A 20,593-nucleotide genomic window follows, 5' to 3' on the forward strand; every position below is an offset into this window, starting at 1 on the left:
CTGCCGTGGGCCCTGGAACCTAGCTCGTCGAAACAGAGGCTTTGTCAGGGGCCAGAAGAAACCTTTTTGCATATTCTGTGCATGTGTCCCCGCAGAAAACACTAACGTCACCTCCTTAAAACTCAAGGAGTAAGATCATACGGTCAGGCCCTTCTTTTGAGCTTGGAAGGCTCAAGTGCCCATGTAATGGCCTGCCTGGTTAAGTTTACCATCATTGTGGAGAAGCTATTTAAAGCTGGTGTACAACCTGCCTGAACATCATACCACCAAATGTGTCCCCTTTTACTATCTGCACTTCTCACACACTATCACTTCCATCTTGCATGTTTTGCACTATTACAAAAATACTGTGATGGACTATTGGCTTTGGTGTGCATGTCTTTGAATCATGGAATCGGTTTGATCTTGATAGTATACAGTATTTTAAGTTATGCTCTAAAAGCGTTCTTTTGCTGATGCAAGTGTCTTTTATCTGTTTTTATATTTGTAACTTGCCCTTTTTTCATCAAGTAAAAGCTTTAATTAACTGCATGATTATTAAATACTATAAAATATTTATTGTTGTTTTTTATTAACTATCAAGAAAGTATTTACTTAATCTTGTATTTAACCTTCCTATACTGTAAAATACAATATACTGCTATTACCTTAAAAAGATCATTGACCTGTTTCAAATTGGTTCTTTATTAGGCATTTTCAGCTGGGTTGTTTGTGCTAGAGCTTAATACTACAAAAAATTCTCATTAAAAAATAATATTCATGAGAGGAAAAACGTATGCATATGTTAGGGGGAATAAATTGGAAAGTCAGCCTCGGGAAAGCAACCTTTTAGGGTCGAGTCTGCGAGTGCAAGCGTTAGCACATGTGTCTGGCATGCAAGACTCTGTTGTTTTCAGTAAAGAGCTTGGAGCCTGCCTGTTGCTCACCATTTGCTGGTTTGCGTGGCACTATTCATCACAGCCTCGTAATTCGTCATGGCATGGCTGGCATCCTCTGTGTGGAGCAGGGATCAAGCACTAATTGATTTCAACTTAATTAGTGCCCGTCCGCTGCTCACGTGATCGAGGTACTATTTGTTCTCTTTACCTTCTTGCGCCCCGCAAAAGAAGGCTTGTGACTGGCAAAAACGTGTCCAGCAGGACAAATAAAATTGCAAAGTTGTATTTTTTTTAAACTAAATTTTTAGGGTCGAGCCTGCGTCGCATGCGTTTCGCTTGCGAGACGCTTTAGGAGTTAGAAAAGGGCTTGGAGCCCCGTTCAAGTCACGTCAGTTGTCTTTCATTGGTTCGTGGGCTTGCCGGTTAGAATCTGCTTGCTTTTATTAGTGGAAGGCATGCACTTTTCCGGTGGTTAGTCCTCCTCGAGCGCAGCGACCAAGTACTAAAAACATGCAAGGCTTGCTGTTTCCCGTCCGGTTTGTGGACTACTTTTTATCTTTTGTTCAGAGCGCGTTCTCGCTTGGCAGAAGTCGAGCGCTTTGCATAACATCGACCCTGTTACATAGTTAACTGCACTTTTGCCAGTTACGTAGATAATTGCACTTTTGCCAATAGGTTTTATTATGAATGAACTGTAGCAGCGCAATCGCGCTGTTTTTTCCTTTTAATGTGGAAGGAAAACTCCGGTTGTTACAAATGAACTGTAGCAGCGCGATCACGCTGTTTTTTTTTTTCAATGTGGAAAGAAAAATCCGGTTGGGAGTTTACAACTGCTAATAGCTGTAACTCGGAGAAATGCGAGACCCTAGTGCATTGCAAATGCTTGTTTATTTTTCCAAGTCGTCTTTTCTCAGTTTCCATGCACGTATTCTTTTGTTTTTGCACATGGGTGCTGTCGTCAAAAGATGGCAATTAACATGTTCTAAATGTGCGAGACCTATTGCATTGCAAATGCTTATTTTAGAATATACCTTGAGGGGTCCCAGTCCTTAGCCTCAGACCCCAGTACTAGGTGCAGTGGTAACAAGCTCAAAGTTAGTGATGATGGTGTATTTTTAAGTACTGTGTCCGAAGTACAGGTTATCGCCATCCTTCGGTAAGGGATGAGGTACATTGTTTCAGGGCAGTTCTTCTCTTAAAATCTTACCGCACTAATATCTTACCGTTTTGTGCCACGGTGTGTTAAACACCCCGGCAAGATCTGGCTACTGATCAAGTAACCCATCACATTCTTCTTAAAATGTGCGAATAACCCATCCACATTTTTTTTATTTCCAAAATGTGCAGTTTTCCACACCTGCGTAACTCAGTGTCTTGCTTAATTGGGTTAGCCGCTTCGTTACACAAGAACAGACCCGTCTGAAAAAACGACAGACCTCGAAAGCTCATTTTTTCCTAAAAATTTCTCTGAGTTCTGTCAACTCGTTCTTGCTTTCAACCGCAGATAAAATCTGTACTTCATCGCCATCTAGCGTTCATAGAAGGAAGCTTGTGCAACTCGGAGAGGTGATATTTGAGTGCATCAAAGTAAAGCGGGGCGCGGTTGTAGATGCATGGGCGTAGGAAGTGTGGGGGACGCAGGGGATGTATCCCCCCCAGATTTTGGAGGGTGGGGGACACGGGGGACGAAGGTGGGGGCGACAAGGGGACACAATAATTTCCTCTCTCACATCTATTATTCAGAGGGCCATTAGCGCACAAAAGCGCTACTTATAATAGCCCTGTACCGATCATCCTCCAATCTGATGGGAACAGAATGAAGGTGAGTCAGGAGGGCCCCTGCGCCCTCTGCTCTTTTGTTTGTCCTGTTCACACCTGTGGGCATTAAGGGTGCTCATAAGAACAAAGGGCACGAGAAGGAGAAAAGAGTTTTGGATGATTACTGTCTGCATCACCTGCCGCCTTGAAGAGGAGCACTGCAGGATGCCTTCAAGAGGAGCTGCAAGACATTGAGCAAGATCTAAAGAGATAACAGAGTCCCACTCAGCCTGACACCTGCAGGCTAGAAAGGAGACTCTGTGAAACACAATGTTTGTATTTGCCTAAGATCACACCAGTTGGTGAAACAGTGAAGTCGAGAGTGGGCCCAGATTTTACCTTTTCACACAACAATATAGCTATTAGAAGGGTATATTTTTCTAACATTTATGCTTAATGCTTTTTTATCTAGGTAAGGAAGGGCTTGATTATAGAGTGGCTAACAGGGAGAAGCCATATTTCATTTTGGGCCGTTATGTCTAGCGTTATTATTTATGTTGTTATCGTTACATACTTCAGCATATTGAAGTATATTATCTTTTCTCTATCTTTTCTTCACTGTACTCTGAAACAATCTACTCTATGCCACTGCAATCTATGCTGTACCACTCTACTCTACACCACTCTACTCTGCAGCACTCTACACTACGCCACTGCAATCTATGCTATTCTTCTCTAACCATTTCACAATACACCCCTACACTCTTCACCACTTTACTCAAATCCAATGCACTCTATGCCACTGCACTCTATGCCAATCTACTCTGCACCGCAGCACTCTATTCCACTTATTTCAATGCCACTGTACTCTGCGCCACAGCACTCTAGGCGACTGCACTCTATGCCACTCTATAATACACCACTGTACTCTGCGACCCTCTAATCTGCAACATTGCACTCTGCCACTGAACTCCACGCCACTCTACTCTGCACCACTGCATTCAATGCCACTGTACTCTGTCCCACTGCACTCTTTTCTGCACCACTGCACTCTAATCTACTCTACTCTACACCACTCCACTGTAGGCCCTTCACTCTACTTTGAAATCATCTCCTCTATGCAACTGCAATCTACGCAACTCCACTGTATGCTATGCCAGTCTAATCTGCCCTGCACCACTCCAATGTACCCTGCGCCACTCCGCTCTGCTCTGCACCGTTCTATGCTACTGCACTCTACATCACTATGCTCCACTCTGCAACAATCTACTCTTCACCACTATACTGTACTCTGCAGCAATCTACTCCATGTCACTGCACTCTATGCCACTCTATTCTACTCTGCACCACTGTACTCTAAGCCACTCTTCTCTACTCTGTATCACTCTACATGACTGCACTCTACACCAATGCACTCTATGCCACTCTACTCTACACCAATGCATTCTATAACACTCTACTCTACACCACTGCCCTTTATGACACTCTACTCTGCAACACTGCACTCTGCCACTGAACTATACACCTCTCTACTCTGCACCACTGCACTCTACTCTGCACCACTCAACTATATGCCACTCTACTGCACTCTACACAAATGTACTATATGCCACTACACTATGCCACTCTACTCTGCATCACTGCACCCCACCATTGCACTCTACACCAGTCTACTCTACCTTGCACCACTCCACTCTACCATGCACCGTATCACTCTATGACACAGCACTCTAAACAACTGCAATCTATGCAGTGCCACTCCACTCTGCTCCCCTCTACTCTTCACCACTCTACAATACTGCACTGTACGCTAAACCAGTGCTGTCTTCGTCAATGCACTCTACACCACTTTACTCAAAACCAACGCACTCTATACCACCACACTCTACGCCAATTGCACTCTATGCCATTTCAGTCTAGACCACCCAACTCCACTCTGACACTTCAGTCTGACATTACACTCCATTAAACTAGACTCTGACACTCTATTCCATTAAACTCTAACACTTTCTCCACTCTGTAACTCCCTACACAACTCCCTGTACGCCACTCCATTCCACTTTACTCCACTCTATGCCACTCCACACCACTCTATGCCACTTCACACCACTCTATGCCACTTCAATCTACGATACTCTACTCTATGCCACTCCACTATTCAACAATGTACTATGCTCAACAACACTCTACCCAACATTCTCTATGCTAGTTCATGTTACTTTACTTCACTCTACTCCAGTTCACTCTCATTTATGCCTTTCCACTCTACGACACTCTGCCACTCCACTCTATTACACTGTGACACTACTCCACTCTACTACTACTTTATGGCATTGGCGCTTGATTAGATATTCAGATCTCCATTGATTGCCTTGTCACTCATATGAGACGTGAGTCAGATTTATCTTCGCCGTTTTGGTTACAAGCACTATGTAACCCTTTTAACTCAAGCTTAACGAAGGCTTAGGATGATCCTGATACCTGTCTAGGGGATCGAAATATCGTCGGCCAAAGTACCTTGACTTGAATTTGTGATATTGTACATAAGTTGGCATAAGCATAGGTACTATGAGCTAATGACTTCTTGATTCACTATTTGAGTCATTCATGTAAAAGTGGGTGTATAACAGCGTGTAAATCACTATTGTGGATGCTAACCTTGCAGGAAAGTAGCCTCTTTCTAGCTTGGTTACCCCCACATTTGTCCTGTTTGCCAGTGTGTTTGAGGAGTGTGTCTACTGGGATCCTGCTAATCAGGACCCCAGTAGATATGCTCTCTCCCTTAAATTATGGTTGTTGCATACTGGTAACCCAGTATTTCACCCAAGATTGGCATACTGGTGCCCCCTTATAAGTCCCTAGTATATGGTACTTAGGTACCCAGGGCATTGGGGTTCCAGGAGATCCCTAGGGGCTGCAGCATTTGTTTTGCCACCCATAGGGAGCCCATGCAATGGCTTCTACAGAACTGCCATTGCAGCCTGCGTGAAAAGGTGCATTCACTGCCAGTTACACCGTACCAGGTCACTTATAAGTCACCCCTATAGCAGGCCGTCCAGCCCTGAGGGCAGGGTGCAGAGTACCTGTGTGTGAGGGCACCCCTGCACTAGCAGAGGTGCCCCCACGACCTCCAGGACCATTTTCCCAGACTTCAGGAGTGTGGGGATGCCATTTTACACGTGTACTGGAAATAGGTCACTACCTATTCCCAGCTACATAATGGTAACTCCGAACATAGGTATGTTTGGTATCAAACATGTTGGAATCATACCCCAAGGCTTTTGCAAGCATTGGTTGTATGATTCCATGCACTCTGAGGGCTCCTTAGAGGACCCCCAGTATTGCCATTCCAGCCTTCTGAGGTTTTCCAGGCAGCCCCAGCTGCTGCCACCTCTCAGACAGGTTTCTGCCCTCCTGTTGGTTGAGAAGCTCAAGCCCAGAAAGGCAGAATAAAGGATTTCCTTTGATAGAGGGGTGTTACACCCTCTCCCTTTGGAAATAGGTTTGGAAGGGGTAGCTTCCTTCCCCAGGCCACTGGAAATGCTTTGAAGGGCACATTTGGTGTCCTCCTTACAGAATCCAGTCTACACCGGTTCAGGAACCCCCAGTCCCTGCTCTGGCACGAAACTGGACCACCACCCCAGGTGTGCTGCTCAGAGCTCCTCCAGAGGGTCCCTGGGTTTTGCCATCTTGGATTCCAAGTTAGCAGCAAACTCTGGGACCATCTGAGTGGCCAGTGCCGGCAGGTGATGTCAGAGCCGTCCCCTGATAGGTGCTTACCTGTTTAGCTGACCAATCCCCCTTTCAGGGCTATTTAGGGTCTCTCCTTTGGGAGGTTCTTCAGATTCAGATTGCAAGACTCTGCATCCTTTACTTCACTTTCTCACCTAAGAAACTGCACCTGGACCCTCCAGGAACTCCACAAACTGCAACAACGAAGCAAAGACGACTTCTGCAACATTGTATCTCCAGCTCTTGCCAGCAAATGCAACTGTTTCCCGGTTGTGCATCCTCAGAGGACAGCCTGTCTTCAGTCTGCACCAGAAGAATTAACGAATCTCCCTTGGAGTGAAGGAGTCACTCCCCTGCTTCAGCAGGCACCTCTCTGCAACGATGACCATCTGCATGAGTCCCCTCTCCTGACCATCTGCATGAGTCCCCTCTCCTGACGAGTTGCATGGATCCTGCATCACGGGTGGTGGACTGAAGTGGTCCTGATGGTCCTGACATCCTACTGTCCAACTTTGGTGGAGGTAAGAGCTTGCCTTCCCACGTAAGACAGTACTCCTGTGCACCACATGTTTTTCAGTTGCCAAGGCTTGTTGGCATCCTTCTATGAAATTCTTTGTGTACCATGTAGCTTCGGCCCCAGCACTCCTTCCTGAGATGCACCGCTTCCTGAGTGGTTCTCTGGCAGCGTGGGATCCTTTGTTTTTGTGCTGCGTGGGCCTCCTTTTGCAACTCCTTTGTCCCCATGCTGGGGACTCCTATGTGCGCTGCCTGGTATTCCGTGGGCTCTCTGAGTTGCTGAGAAACCCCTCTGACTCCTCCTTCTGGGTGGCCATTTTTCGCTAACCATGAGCTTTGCCTGTGCCAAGGCTTGTTGGCGGAATCCAGCGATGCAAACCAGACTGCAATCATCTATCCGGTGTGGGATATCATCTGCACCAACCACGAACCTGCATCCATCTTCTTGGGTGCAGTATTGACTTTTGTTCTTCACCAGTGGTTCTTCTTTTGCACCTTGATTCGGGTTAGCAGGGGCTCCTGTCCTCCCTGGACTCTTCTGTGCTTCTTGGACTTAGTCCCATTCTTCCACAGGTCTTTAGGTCCAGGAATCCACCCTTTGTGTCTTGAAGTATCTTCTGGTTCTTGCATTATCTTCTTTCTCGTATTCTTGTGTGTTCTAGGAAAGTTACTGTGATTTACTTCTGCTTTCCTGGGCTCTGAGGTGGGTTCTATTACTTACCTTTGGTGTTTTCTAATACTCCCAGCCCCCCTGTACACACCACACTTGCCTAGGTGGGAAACTGACATTTGCATTCCACTTTCTTAGTATATGGTTTGTGTTTCCCCTAGGCCCATTTCTAACCATTGTGATTTTCACTAATTGCACTGTTTCCTAACTGTTTTTATTGCTATTGCTGCATACTAGTGTATATAATTGGTGTATTACTTACCTTCTAAGGGAGTATAGTCTCTATGGTATTTTTGGCATTTGTGTCACTAAAATAAAGTACCTTTATTTTTGTAACACTTAGTATTTTCTTTCATGTGTGTGAGTACTGTGTGACTACAGTGGTATTGCATGAGCTTTGCATGTCTCCTAGATAAGCCTTGGCTACAGCTACCCCTAGAGAGCCTGGCGTCTAGACACTGCCTACATGTCACTAATAAGGGATAAATGGACATGGTATAAGGTGTAAGTACCATAGGTACCCACTACAAACCAGGCCAGCCTCCTCCAAACCACTGTACTATATAGGTTACTTTTTAAATTGGTGATATTGGGTCATCCAGATAACTTGTGTAATGCCCGAATACCAGTCTTTCTCGATTTCCCCTGTTGATGTTTTCCCACTACATTTGATCTTTTATATTTTGATTGAATAAATGCATAAAACATTCCATTTGCATACTACTTTAATATCATTGTTTATGGGAGTGGTGTTGCATTTTATTCAAGGGACCCCTGTTCCTTTAAAGTTAGTTTACTGCTCCATTCTAGGACACTCCACTTACTCCATGATACTACGCCACACCAGTCGGTGACACATCATTCTCCTTTATGCCATTAACTTTCACCCATGCTGAATAGTAGTCTCACTAGTGTACAGCATGGCTAAAACACATTGGCAAAGGCAATATAACTTGCATAGGCGAGACCTATTGGCTATGCCAATGCTTGTTTATAAGGTATGAACTTTAAGTTGACTTGCAATATCCTTATGTACACAGGGGGTATTTTACCCCATATAATACATGGTCACACCACCAACTTTCCCACAAACCACTTAAAACCCTAGAGCATAGCTTCTGTCATTCCAAGCTATTAAAATACAGCAGAAGAAAGAAAAGCAACATTATTTTTTTTTGCTTTAAACAGCTGCATTAATTATGCTCTGTGACCTGATCTGCCTTTTACCTTGGCTGCTAGCTCTGGCAGAAGACAATGTAATGTCAGAATTCGACTGTAATAACCCTATCATAGTCATTTTCTGATGTCTTTTCTTTATAATCAGTAAATGTCTTTTCTTTACACGCAGTGACTTGGTGCATCACAAACAGCTGTTTCTAAAGAAATTAGTGACTGTAGTTTATACAGAGATTAGAGAGTCCATGTTTATATAGCCTGTAACTCCAAGAGCTTCTTCAGTTGAAATGCTCCTAGTTATGATTGATGTGGAGCTGAGCTTCCCAAGATCACACAGAGGAGCAGAAGTGTTATTAGAACTATGGTTTCCGAGCACAGTTTACAACTGTTGTACCTAATCGCTTTTGATCTCTCCCGTGCGGTTCCAATTGGCATGAGGCGAAGGGCATGATGGGTGTGGGGAGCAAAGAGTATGTTCTTCCTTTTTACCCTCCTACCTTTATTTGCTTGGTGCATGAAGATGCAAGGTTAATCAACATGTTATTTTCACATTTGAGCTAATTACTTTGTGAATGTAAATAACAATAAAAGATACTTTCAGACTGTGAAAACATGCCTTCCTTTCTCCCTATTTCACTTTATATATATATATATATATATATATATAATTGTGTATATTTATCGGAGCCTGCAGTTCGTAAACAACGAGCGATTTGTATAGGGTTGATTGAAAGTCCCCCAAGGCTGTCCCTGTCCCCCCCAGAAATGTATTGTCTCCTACACCCCTGTGTAGATGCATAAAGGAACGACGTGTTTGAAGTAAATAAACTTTTTATTCTGCCGATAGTGGCATCTGATTAAGTAAGAGAAACGGAAAAATGGTGGCATAACATTTTATTCTGATTAACGCTGCATAAAACTACAATCAGTTGTAGAGGGCATTTGGCAACATCTGGCCAGTGAAATTGCATTTATTTATTTAGTAATATGAAATCACTTTTGTTAATTTATTCATAACACCACGTTGGAACTGACGTCCTTTTTTAACCATATACACACCTTCGTCGTCTTCCTCCGCCTGCTGAGCCCGCCTCCGGGCGATGACTCGGTTCAGGTTGCGGCGCCTCGGCATCCCTTCTCCCCGGTCCTCCACCTGCGGCCGAGGCCGCGCCGCCACCGCTGCATTCTGGGGTCGTTCTTCCTCATCTAAAATACAACGTAAAGCCATTCACTGAACGCTGACAACGTGGATAAAAAAAAATAATACAAAAAAAAAATCACAGAATCCGCAGGGCCCTGACAAAGCTACGATTCCTCTCCATCCTTGGCCCTGTCTCTAAAAACGATGGGCCGCACATGCAATGCTACTGAGCAAACAACATCTTCACGGGTGTGAATTAAACCCAGATGTTCAGGGTCAACTGATGGATGTACTCACATTTGAAATGAATGCATGTGTGGGACTCCCGCAGGGCAGGTCGTGGGTGCTCAAGAGGGGTGAAACTTGCCAAAGCTCTCAAACTCGAGATATGTGGTGGACACAAGGCGTCTGTAGGGCGCGTTCCGCCCTGAAAACGGGCTGAGTTTTACTCCTGTCAAAAGGATGAGTAAACCCGTTTTCAAGATGGAAAAGGGGTGGAAAAAAATCAAAATTGGTAGAAGAGAGTGTTTTTCGAGGGTGGCTCCTTGGAATGTCTTAATCCTCCTTTCCCAACCACAGCCACAATTAAGAACGGGTAAAGTGGATTCTTCTTAATTACCGGTGTTATGTGTCATACCACAGCGACCACCGCTTTGTGGTTTATTTCTAAATGCATCCTGATCTGGCCGATCACACCCAAAGAGAGTATACACGAGAGAAATCCCGACCAAAAACACTCAGGCATGTTTCGACCATGTTACCCACAGGATTAAGGATAGTTCGCTTCGGGTGGGATACCACCCTGCCCGCTCCCAGGAGGTCCACTTTTACCACACCTGGATCTACTGGGTGAGTGAAGATCAGGGCCGATTTTCCTAGCCTGGACCAGTGAAACCAAGCACAGACTGGGCAAGATCTGTAAGAGCACAGACAGGCACCCATCTGCAGCCCCTCTCATGGCATAGTGAGAACACGGAAGGCTTCCCTTGGCCGCCCTGCCACACAGACCTTGCTCCATACCCAGGGCTTAAAGTGAGCCGGTTCCTGCCGTTGGTCAGAAAGCAGGTTCTGAGACAGGTCCCCTTCGGGCTCTACGTTTTTACCCCCGTCCGAGGGGTGAAAAAAACATCTTAACTCAGCAGCAGAGACCACCCTTCACTGCCTTTAATGTAACTTCAAAGAAGCTCGTTATAGATTATTTAGTCTAATCATTTCAGAACTGAAACATTTCAGTATTTTACACAATGGAGCCATTGTTGTTGCTTATTTACCTTATGCAAGTAACAAACATTGTTAAAGACAATGATCCTGACTTATTGCAGGTGTAATGTAAATTGCAGTATTATATATCTGGATACAACGACAGAGAAAAGCAGTAAAATAACAGTCGAGTGGCACACGATGCTGAGCACAGATTTTTAGTTTATGTGGTTTTAAGCCACACCCTTACTTACATCAGCCACGCCCCTTACATGACCCCTCCCAGTTTTTTTATCCCACTTAAAGCCCTGGAGCCACACAGGTGATAAAGGGGAGCCAAACCAGTCGGTTATTCCTGAAATAATTGAGGGGGGAGGGGTGGCATTATGTGGAATTTTACCAGAAAAACTGCACACCGCATCTACATGTTATTCCCCATTCTGAGGGGAATAACTTGTAACTCGTGCAAGGGGCCTGAAGTACTGATTATGTACAACCCTTCCCCCTCCTCCCTGCACAATTCAATTCGTAATCAATACCCATGTGTTTGAGATGACTCGCAGATGGAGAGGCATTCTGAGTGTGAATATTGCTACTGGAAAGCAGCACCATACAATCTCAGTGACCCCTAACTGTGTGTCAGCTGCCCAGGACTGTGGTTTTCATGCCTCTAATACCTTCTGGTGTCTTGGCAATATTGCAATTGAAACTTAGGGCAGATGGGATCATGTATGTTAAGTATTAAACATCATACACTACATTATATTAAAATAATATTGTATGATTAGCCCTCAGTGCTGCAATGGGGGCATAAGAATGTACTTCTAATGTGCTCGGTTGAATTGAAGTTTTGAGAGTTCCCATATAAGACCAATTTTATTAATTTCTATAGAACTCCACCATTATATATACATAAGTGCCTTGAGATATTATGGTGTATTGTAATAAACTTTACTGTCCCTTTAATGTAAGAAAAGGCCTATCAGTACTATTAACTTTAGGGTTATGGATGGGAAGCACGTTGCAGTGTTACAAACCCGGATGGATGACACAGCTGTACAAAACAGTCTCATGTGAGACCCACTGCTCTCTCCACTAGCTGCCGGTGAAACAAATAATTAATTTCAATACACTTCGCCTCATCTATAGAGTCTTCCAAAATATCGGTTCTGTGACTAACTGGATTATTATTTGGGCCAGTGGCAACTTGTAAAGTATTTATGCAGTACCAAAACAGTAATAAAGTCATAAAAGTAACACAATAAAATCACAAAATAAGTAAAGTTTAATAAACAAAATGACACCAAGATGACACAAATCCAATAAAGGGAACAAGAAATATGGATTTTTAAAGTTTTAAGTATGAATAGTGCCAAGAAGCACAAAATGTGAATGATAGTCAATTGTTATAGTCATTAGACCTGTCAGCCTTAGGGTGGTCTTCCCCTAAACATTTTGCCATTAACCTCCTATTTTTCTGAATTTGTTTTTGCTATCCTTAGGACTCTGTACACCTTACCACTAATAACCAGAACTAAAGGGTTTGTGGTCACACCCTAAAACATGGTAAGACTGGCAAACACCTAATTGACATATTGGATTTACTTATAGCTCCTTAGTAAAGTGGTATACCATATACCTGCAGCCTGTAAATTAAATGTGACTAGTCGGCCTGCAGCGCTTATTGAGCTACCCACTTAAGTAGCCCCTTAAAACGTGTCCCAGGTCTGCCATTTCTACTTGAATTCAGTTTTAAACTGCCAATTCCACTTGGCAAAACAACCCCTTGGCCAGGTGTTAAATTCCCCTTTTATTGCATTTAAGTCACACCTAAGATAGGCCATAGGTAGCCCACAGGGTAGGGTGAAATGTCATTAAAATGCTGAGCATGTACATTTACGTTTTGCACTCCTGGTAGTGAAAAACTCACAAATTAATCTGGCACTATTTTGAGGCCTTTCTCTCCCCTAGGATAACATTGGGTTGCCATATTGCATTTAATTAGTGCTAACCTTTGAATGGGAACAGGTGGAGAAATCATATTTGGTGTCAAAAAAATTGTAATTTAAAATCCTCTTTAATGGTAAATTTGGATTTTAAATTACAATTTAGAAAATGCCACTTTAACAAAGTTGTCATTTTCCTCCCCTGGCGATTTTGTGCCTGCAGCCTATGTCTGGATGTAGGTGGTAGTTAGACATTTTTATTTCTCCCAGATAACCACACAATAGAGGGATTACGTGTGCCTGGAAGGGCCATCAATGACAGGATGGGTGGGGAGGGGGGAGCTGAGCACAGCCACACTTACAAGTCAATAGGCTATGACCTATCCTCACACAAAGGACTTTACACTATTTCATCGTTCATGCAGTGAGGCTGGAGCCAGGGTAGGTAAGGCATGAAACACCAAGCACTTCAAAGGGAATGCTCTAGAAACGTCTCCCTCAGACCCTCAAACCCACTCCTCAGTTCTAGGAGTGCGGAAGGACTCTAAGAGGAGTGCCTGCTGCGGTGTCCTGCTGTGTACTTCAGAAGACTGCTTTGGTGCCCATGAAAGGACTGCCCTGCTGCCTGAAGCCTGCTTTGACCCCTCAGAGGCCCAACCTGTTGCTTGAGCCCGGTTCCAATGCTTGAACCCTGGACTCCCATGAGTGACTCTAAGGGCTAATTGGCTGGCCTCCTGATTAGAGCCTCAGGAACAGAAAATAATCCAGCCATCTTGAACCCGCACCTGCACCCAGCCTGAGTGAGTCACAACCTTCTAAGTGGTGCCTCTCCAGGCCTGGAGTCCTGCAAGTGGTGCTAAAGGTGCCCAGATATCCAAAATCCATAACTTGGGACTCAGAAAAGTTTTGGCGCAAAACTGCTCTGAGAACCGAGAGGAGACTAGGACCTTGCTGCCTGTCGACATGCCTAAGGCGCATTGCCAGTCAGCCTGACTTTACAGCAGCTCCCGCTACATTTTTCTTCAAAGCAGCAAACCCTCTTCTGCGGTCCTTCGCAGAAGAGGTATTCTGCCTTGTGGAGCACTCGCAGGCAACAGCTTGCAGCTTCATTCTGCTGGAGGTTTTTGACTTCCAAAAAAGAGACTAAACCCGAACATGGAAATCTTCACCCTAACTTCATCCGGTGGCTCCCTGATGACGCCTCCTCTTCAGACACCATTTGTAGCCTTGCCCTGCTTAACTTTACCTTCTGAGACGATTTTTGGTAAAATCTCTCCTTAGTCCAAAAGGTAAGCGGCACCAATCAGGCCCAGTCCATTTCTTGTATCTGACCCAGACTCCATCACGGTCAGCCATCTTTTTCAACTTTGACCAGGTCTTCCATGACTAGATGTCCGCAGTTGGGGCTTTGATCTTTTGGGCACTCGTTTTCTCCACAAACTTTAAAAATTCATACCTCCGGTTCTACTGATTGGATTTTTGCAGTTTTTGAGTCAAATCATTTATTAAAATTCACTCTCTCTTTCTAAATTGGTGAGGGTTTTTTCCTGTGATGTGTTTTAAATTTCTTGCTGTTTGTATGCTGCATAAATCTGTTACACGTTGCCTCTAAGTTACGCTAGACTTCTTTTGTGCCAAGCTACCCAACAGCTAAGCTCCGGTTAATTTAGTAACTTTTGTAGTTCACCCTGACAGGAACTGTGACGGTTGCTGAAGCAGGACTAACATCTAATTCAACCAGCAAATTCATTTCTCACAGCGGTAGATCAAGATCTGGATGCAGTTTGACGCTGACCACGATAAAGGACAGGTCGGAATGCCCTAACAGGTTTATCCTGATTAACGATTTTACCTTCTGACATTAGTCATTTAAGTCACAATCCACCACAGGAGTACATTTCTAAGCCCCCTTAGGACCTTACACTGTCAGTCAGAGTCCACAGCGGGGCCCAGTCCAGGTCCAAGTGACACTGATCAGCTGGATAGTTGTAGGAATGACCTAGTGTAACTTGTTGTATATCTATAACTTGAATAGAAGGTCAGTCTCATGACCCTTGGATTCCACTTCAATGCCTGGGTACAAGAGAGAGCATGTCCAGCCCTTCAGTGCTCTTCTCAGATGGCAGACAGCAGTCTCCGTCCTCTTCTCATCTTCCTCAGGTCCAGGAGTTTTCCGAGGTGGGTAGCTGAAGATGCCACATGTATGCCAAGCACAAGCTGGTAGGTGGGAATGATGCATGGGCACTCTCTAACCATTTCAATAAAAGTTAATTGTCCAAACCTACCCACTTTGGGCATTTTAAAGATGACAAAAGTCTTTAGCCACACTAAACTTGGATCTGAGGACTGGAGGTGTGTGTGGAGAGTGTACTATGGCAATTATACAGGGAGTGCAGAATTATTAGGCAAGTTGTATTTTTGAGGATTAATTTTATTATTGAACAACAACCATGTTCTCAATGAACCCAAAAAACTCATTAATATCAAAGCTGAATATTTTTGGAAGTAGTTTTTAGTTTGTTTTTAGTTTTAGCTATGTTAGGGGGATATCTGTGTGTGCAGGTGACTATTACTGTGCATAATTATTAGGCAACTTAACAAAAAAAAAATATATACCCATTTCAATTATTTATTATTACCAGTGAAACCAATATAACCTCTCAACATTCACAAATATACATTTCTGACATTCAAAAACAAAACAAAAACAAATCAGTGACCAATATAGCCACCTTTCTTTGCAAGGACACTCAAAAGCCTGCCATCCATGGATGCTGTCAGTGTTTTGATCTGTTCACCATCAACATTGCGTGCAGCAGCAACCACAGCGTCCCAGACACTGTTCAGAGAGGTGTACTGTTTTCCCTCCTTGTAAATCTCACATTTGATGATGGACCACAGGTTCTCAATGGGGTTCAGATCAGGTGAACAAGGAGGCCATGTCATTAGATTTTCTTCTTTTATACCCTTTCTTGCCAGCCACGCTGTGGAGTACTTGGACGCGTGTGATGGAGCATTGTCCTGCATGAAAATCATGTTTTTCTTGAAGGATGCAGACTTCTTCCTGTACCACTGCTTGAAGAAGGTGTCTTCCAGGAACTGGCAGTAGGACTGGGAGTTGAGCTTGACTCCATCCTCAACCCGAAAAGGCCCCACAAGCTCATCTTTGATGATACCAGCCCAAACCAGTACTCCACCTCCACCTTGCTGGCGTCTGAGTCGGACTGGAGCTCTCTGCCCTTTACCAATCCAGCCACGGGCCCATCCATCTGGCCCATCAAGACTCACTCTCATTTCATCAGTCCATAAAACCTTAGAAAAATCAGTCTTGAGATATTTCTTGGCCCAGTCTTGACGTTTCAGCTTGTGTGTCTTGTTCAGTGGTGGTCGTCTTTCAGCCTTTCTTACCTTGGCCATGTCTCTGAGTATTGCACACCTTGTGCTTTTGGGCACTCCAGTGATGTTGCAGCTCTGAAATATGGCCAAACTGGTGGCAAGTGGCATTGTGGCAGCTGCACGCTTGACTTTTCTCAGTTCATGGGCAGTTATTTTGCGCCTTGGTTTTTCCACACGCTTCTTGCGACCCTGTTGACTATTTTGAATGAAACGCTTGATTGTTCGATGATCACGCTTCAGAAGCTTTGCAATTTTAAGAGTGCTGCATCCCTCTGCAAGATATCTCACTATTTTTTACTTTTCTGAGCCTGTCAAGTCCTTCTTTTGACCCATTTTGCCAAAGGAAAGGAAGTTGCCTAATAATTATGCACACCTGATATAGGGTGTTGATGTCATTAGACCACACCCCTTCTCATTACAGAGATGAACATCACCTAATATGCTTAATTGGTAGTAGGCTTTCGAGCCTATACAGCTTGGAGTAAGACAACATGCATAAAGAGGATGATGTGGTCAAAATACTCATTTGCCTAATAATTCTGCACTCCCTGTAGTGTCCACCCACATCTAACACGAAAACCCAGTTCAGGGTGGTCACTGTATACACAATTAAACCAGAGACTGACATCTGGTAGAGCAAACGTTGGGTTTTCCAGAAACCAGACAGTGGATACAAAATAATTATTTTGCATTGTACTTCCCTTCCTTTTAAGTTCCTAGTATTATATTTAAAACACAGGAAACATGTCCAGCAGGATTAGGCACTGTACTGTCAAAAAGGTTGCTCACAGCCCAGTCCTGCACATTCTGCCAGGTTCAGAGGAGTCATTTCTGCCCATTCAACTCAGCCTATTCTTTGCTCCTGGGAAGCATTTCATACCTTTTCACATCTATTCAAATGCTAAATACTGGTTGGCAGAAGTGGAAGAACAAATGCAAATTTAGCCTCCAGGAACTTCAGGAAAGGAAAAGGTACATTTCCAAAAGTTACTTTTCTTTGATATTTATTAAAAATCCAACTTCATAATTGAATTGCATTTATTAAGCTATTAACAACAGCTGTACAATTATTTTTCTAGCTAGTCCCATTCCTAGGAGATACAGTATTAGGACTTCGGTTTTCAACAAGGGACAGCTAGGCTTGTCACAGTGTAAAATAACTTTTGAGTGCTAGGGACTATAAGGACACATGAACATTAAATGAGGACATGTTGTATATTTAAATACAATGCACTCTGCCTTGTGGTTTACAAGACCAACATAGGGGTGACAGCAGTGCTTAATTTGTGCTTGTTCTTTCCGGTGCTGAGCACCAGCACTTATTTTTGAGGGCCGGAGCTTATTATTCTTCCTCAAGCATTTGCTGAGAGCAAAAGACACATATGGGAAAGACGGATGAAGGGAAAAACGAAAAAACTTCCCCAAAGGGAGAAAGTAGAAAGGTGCAAGAGTAAGCTGAAGGGGCAGGGAGTGGTTTTATATGGATTGAAGAGGCCCGAGATGGCTTCAGGATTACGCCGCCTCAGTATTTAATTGCACCGCATGTTTAAGAGGAGGGCTTTGGGCACCGGCACCTTTTTATTTACAAATTAAGCACTGGGTGACAGCATTTAAGTAAGAAGTTTTGTCCGGTCCGTGGGGGTCTGGAGTGGTCTGGCTGACAAATTGCAGTGTTTCTGCTGCCACAATCAGGCTACAATGGTACTGTCACTGTGGTGGATGGCACAATAGGTGTTGCAGTCCACTAGTGAGATTTAACATAGATTCCTTGGGTACATTTTGTACCATACACTAGGGACGTACAAGTAAGTTACAGATACTAATTAGAAATATGCCAATTTGACCATGTTTAAAGGACACGGTCAAAGTGCACAGAGGTCTACCACTTGCAAAAATATTGGGTCCTAAAAAAATCAAACAATACAGGGTGATTTTCTAGAAAAGACAACATTTCCTACAGGTTCAAAACAGATCCCCACACTAGTGACTCATTATGCCCCTGCTATATCCCATGAAAGAAGCCTTTTTGTGCTTTTGCAGGTGCTCGGATACCGGCATGTACATCTTGGTAGTGGATCTTTCAGAGTTCTGACCTCTCTCTTTGGAACAATCTCCCTTCGAAATTATGTTTGACCTTCTTATGGGCCTTGTTTAATGAACTAGTGAGTGCTTATTTATTTGGTTAGCACCCCCCTTCTTTAGCACTGCTCATGAGGGAGAGAGAGACACATTTGTTTTGCAAGCCATTACACAGCCCCTACCAGAGAGCCTCAGAGGAAGCTAAAACAGTATTTCTCTTGTCAGAGATCTGCGCTGAGTCCAGAATCAGTGACAGGGTATGAGAAGGAGAGAGCTAACATCTGATAGCGTAATTTACCAATGGCTGGTAGGGTCTACAAATGGACACATTATCAGAGGCCATTTGCATTCCATTAAGTATTCATCAGATCCAAGGAGCAGAAGACCGATGAGTCTGCTGAGCCCAAACACCATGTTTGGTGGTCAGCAAGTCATCCATATACTGTGGATGAGCCGCTGAGTCACAACTGCTGAAACTATGGTAGTTGCTGGATGAGTTTAGGACAGTGTCAAGATGGAGTCCAAAGTTCTGCTCACTGGTTTGTCTTGCACAGGACACTGACCTCCATGCAAGTCAGATGCCACATGATTTCATGCCAAGAATTCAGTGAGAATCAGACATCCAAGTGGGCCTCGGAGACTAAGGAAGGATGGAACACACACTAGTTCTCACATGCTTCTGACACCTCACTGCTGTCTGCCACCTCAGAGCAGGTGAAGAACACTTCTGGTTATTTATTGCAAGGAAGGGAGGATGTGCCTCTGCATGTAGTGAAAGAAACAAATTTTAACACTACCTTATGTATATATGTGCGAGCCATAACATATGTAAATAAGCATAAAGCGGATGATTAACTGTTATACGGTTCCAACAAATAAAGTAGGACTGTGTATTTGGTGAATATAAGTGTAAGGGTATAGGGATTCAGTCCATCTACCATCGGGAAATGTTGACACGATTCCTAGCAAGCTCACAGTGCCCCATCTGAGCCCCTAAACATACCAGGGTACCAGATGGGTTTCGCAGCCTCGAACATGACTACTCAGATTCCCAAGGAAATAGTGGAAACAGATCTACCTTTTCACTGTCACTCAGAGTACCCAAGAGTAGACACAAGAAATGATGTGAAAATGTCTTTCAGAGCTTTTATTGCAACAGACGTATTCTTGCATAAAAAACATGAGTCCTGATTACTAGGCAAACGACACAGAGCATGGTAATCAGCATTACAAAAATGTATTGATATAGAAGTATTGATTCATTGAGATGGTGAAAAAGATAAACAGTGCAACCATGTTTCTATGATTGTGTTAGTATAATCCTATCTGTAACTACCTACACTGCTGAGACCATAGTGAGGGCACCCTCTAAAAGTTATATTTGGAAAGCACAAACCCCTATACCTGGCTAAGATGAACCAGGACACTAGGAACCCGGTCTGGGGTAGTATAGGCTGTGGAGCTGTGAAGGCCAGAGGTCGAAATCAGGCTCAGCATCAAAATCGGCTAAGCTGCATCTTGGGCACTGTGTGCCACGTTTCAGAGTAAGCCCCGAGTGAGTGCTCCTCTATCGCCTACGGCACAGAGGCAGTTTTTATAATACAAGCACCATCCGAGTCGCAGTGTGTCAGAGGTGCAAGCTCGAAGCTGTGATATGTCTACAAATGTGGAGCTGTTTCCACGGACAATCATAATGTTTAGGCATTGTGTTCTGTGTGCCCAGCCTTGGACAGAGTGTGCAGACTAGATGGCATCAGTGCTTACTCGGAACACGCAACATGTACAATAATTTTGCAGTACAATATCAAATAAATAAAAAGCCATGTAAAAGGTTATCGAAAGAAAGAAATGCTAAGTTAAAAACATGTTTCTCTGAGTGGCACTGCTATGTGTTGTTCAGCCCATTTCATACTGCTGTGGGTTGCAATCGGTTCAAGTAAAGCATACCCTGCTGCAACAAAGGTCTGAAGTGCAAATAAACTTCAGAGTATGACACCCATCATGCTCTCTGTTATTAATTACTGGGCCAGAGCAGGGAATAGGCATGAGCAGTGTGAGCAGCTGCCCAGGACTCCACGCCTTGTCACCACATTGGGCCCCA

At 44.0% G+C, this 20,593-nt stretch overlaps 1 protein-coding gene across 1 annotated transcript in view; it reads right to left on the minus strand.

Moving 5' to 3' along the window:
• DDRGK1 (DDRGK domain containing 1) overlaps positions 1–20,593 on the minus strand; it is a 124,577-nt gene that overhangs the window by 75,594 nt on the left and 28,390 nt on the right. The window contains exon 2 of the mRNA XM_069204951.1: positions 9,790–9,936. Within this exon, the coding sequence (XP_069061052.1) occupies positions 9,790–9,936 (147 nt within the window). The remainder of the gene's footprint in view (positions 1–9,789; positions 9,937–20,593) is intronic.

This window comes from Pleurodeles waltl, chromosome 1_2 (assembly GCF_031143425.1).
Source record: "Pleurodeles waltl isolate 20211129_DDA chromosome 1_2, aPleWal1.hap1.20221129, whole genome shotgun sequence".
NCBI classification, from domain to species: Eukaryota; Metazoa; Chordata; class Amphibia; order Caudata; family Salamandridae; genus Pleurodeles; species Pleurodeles waltl.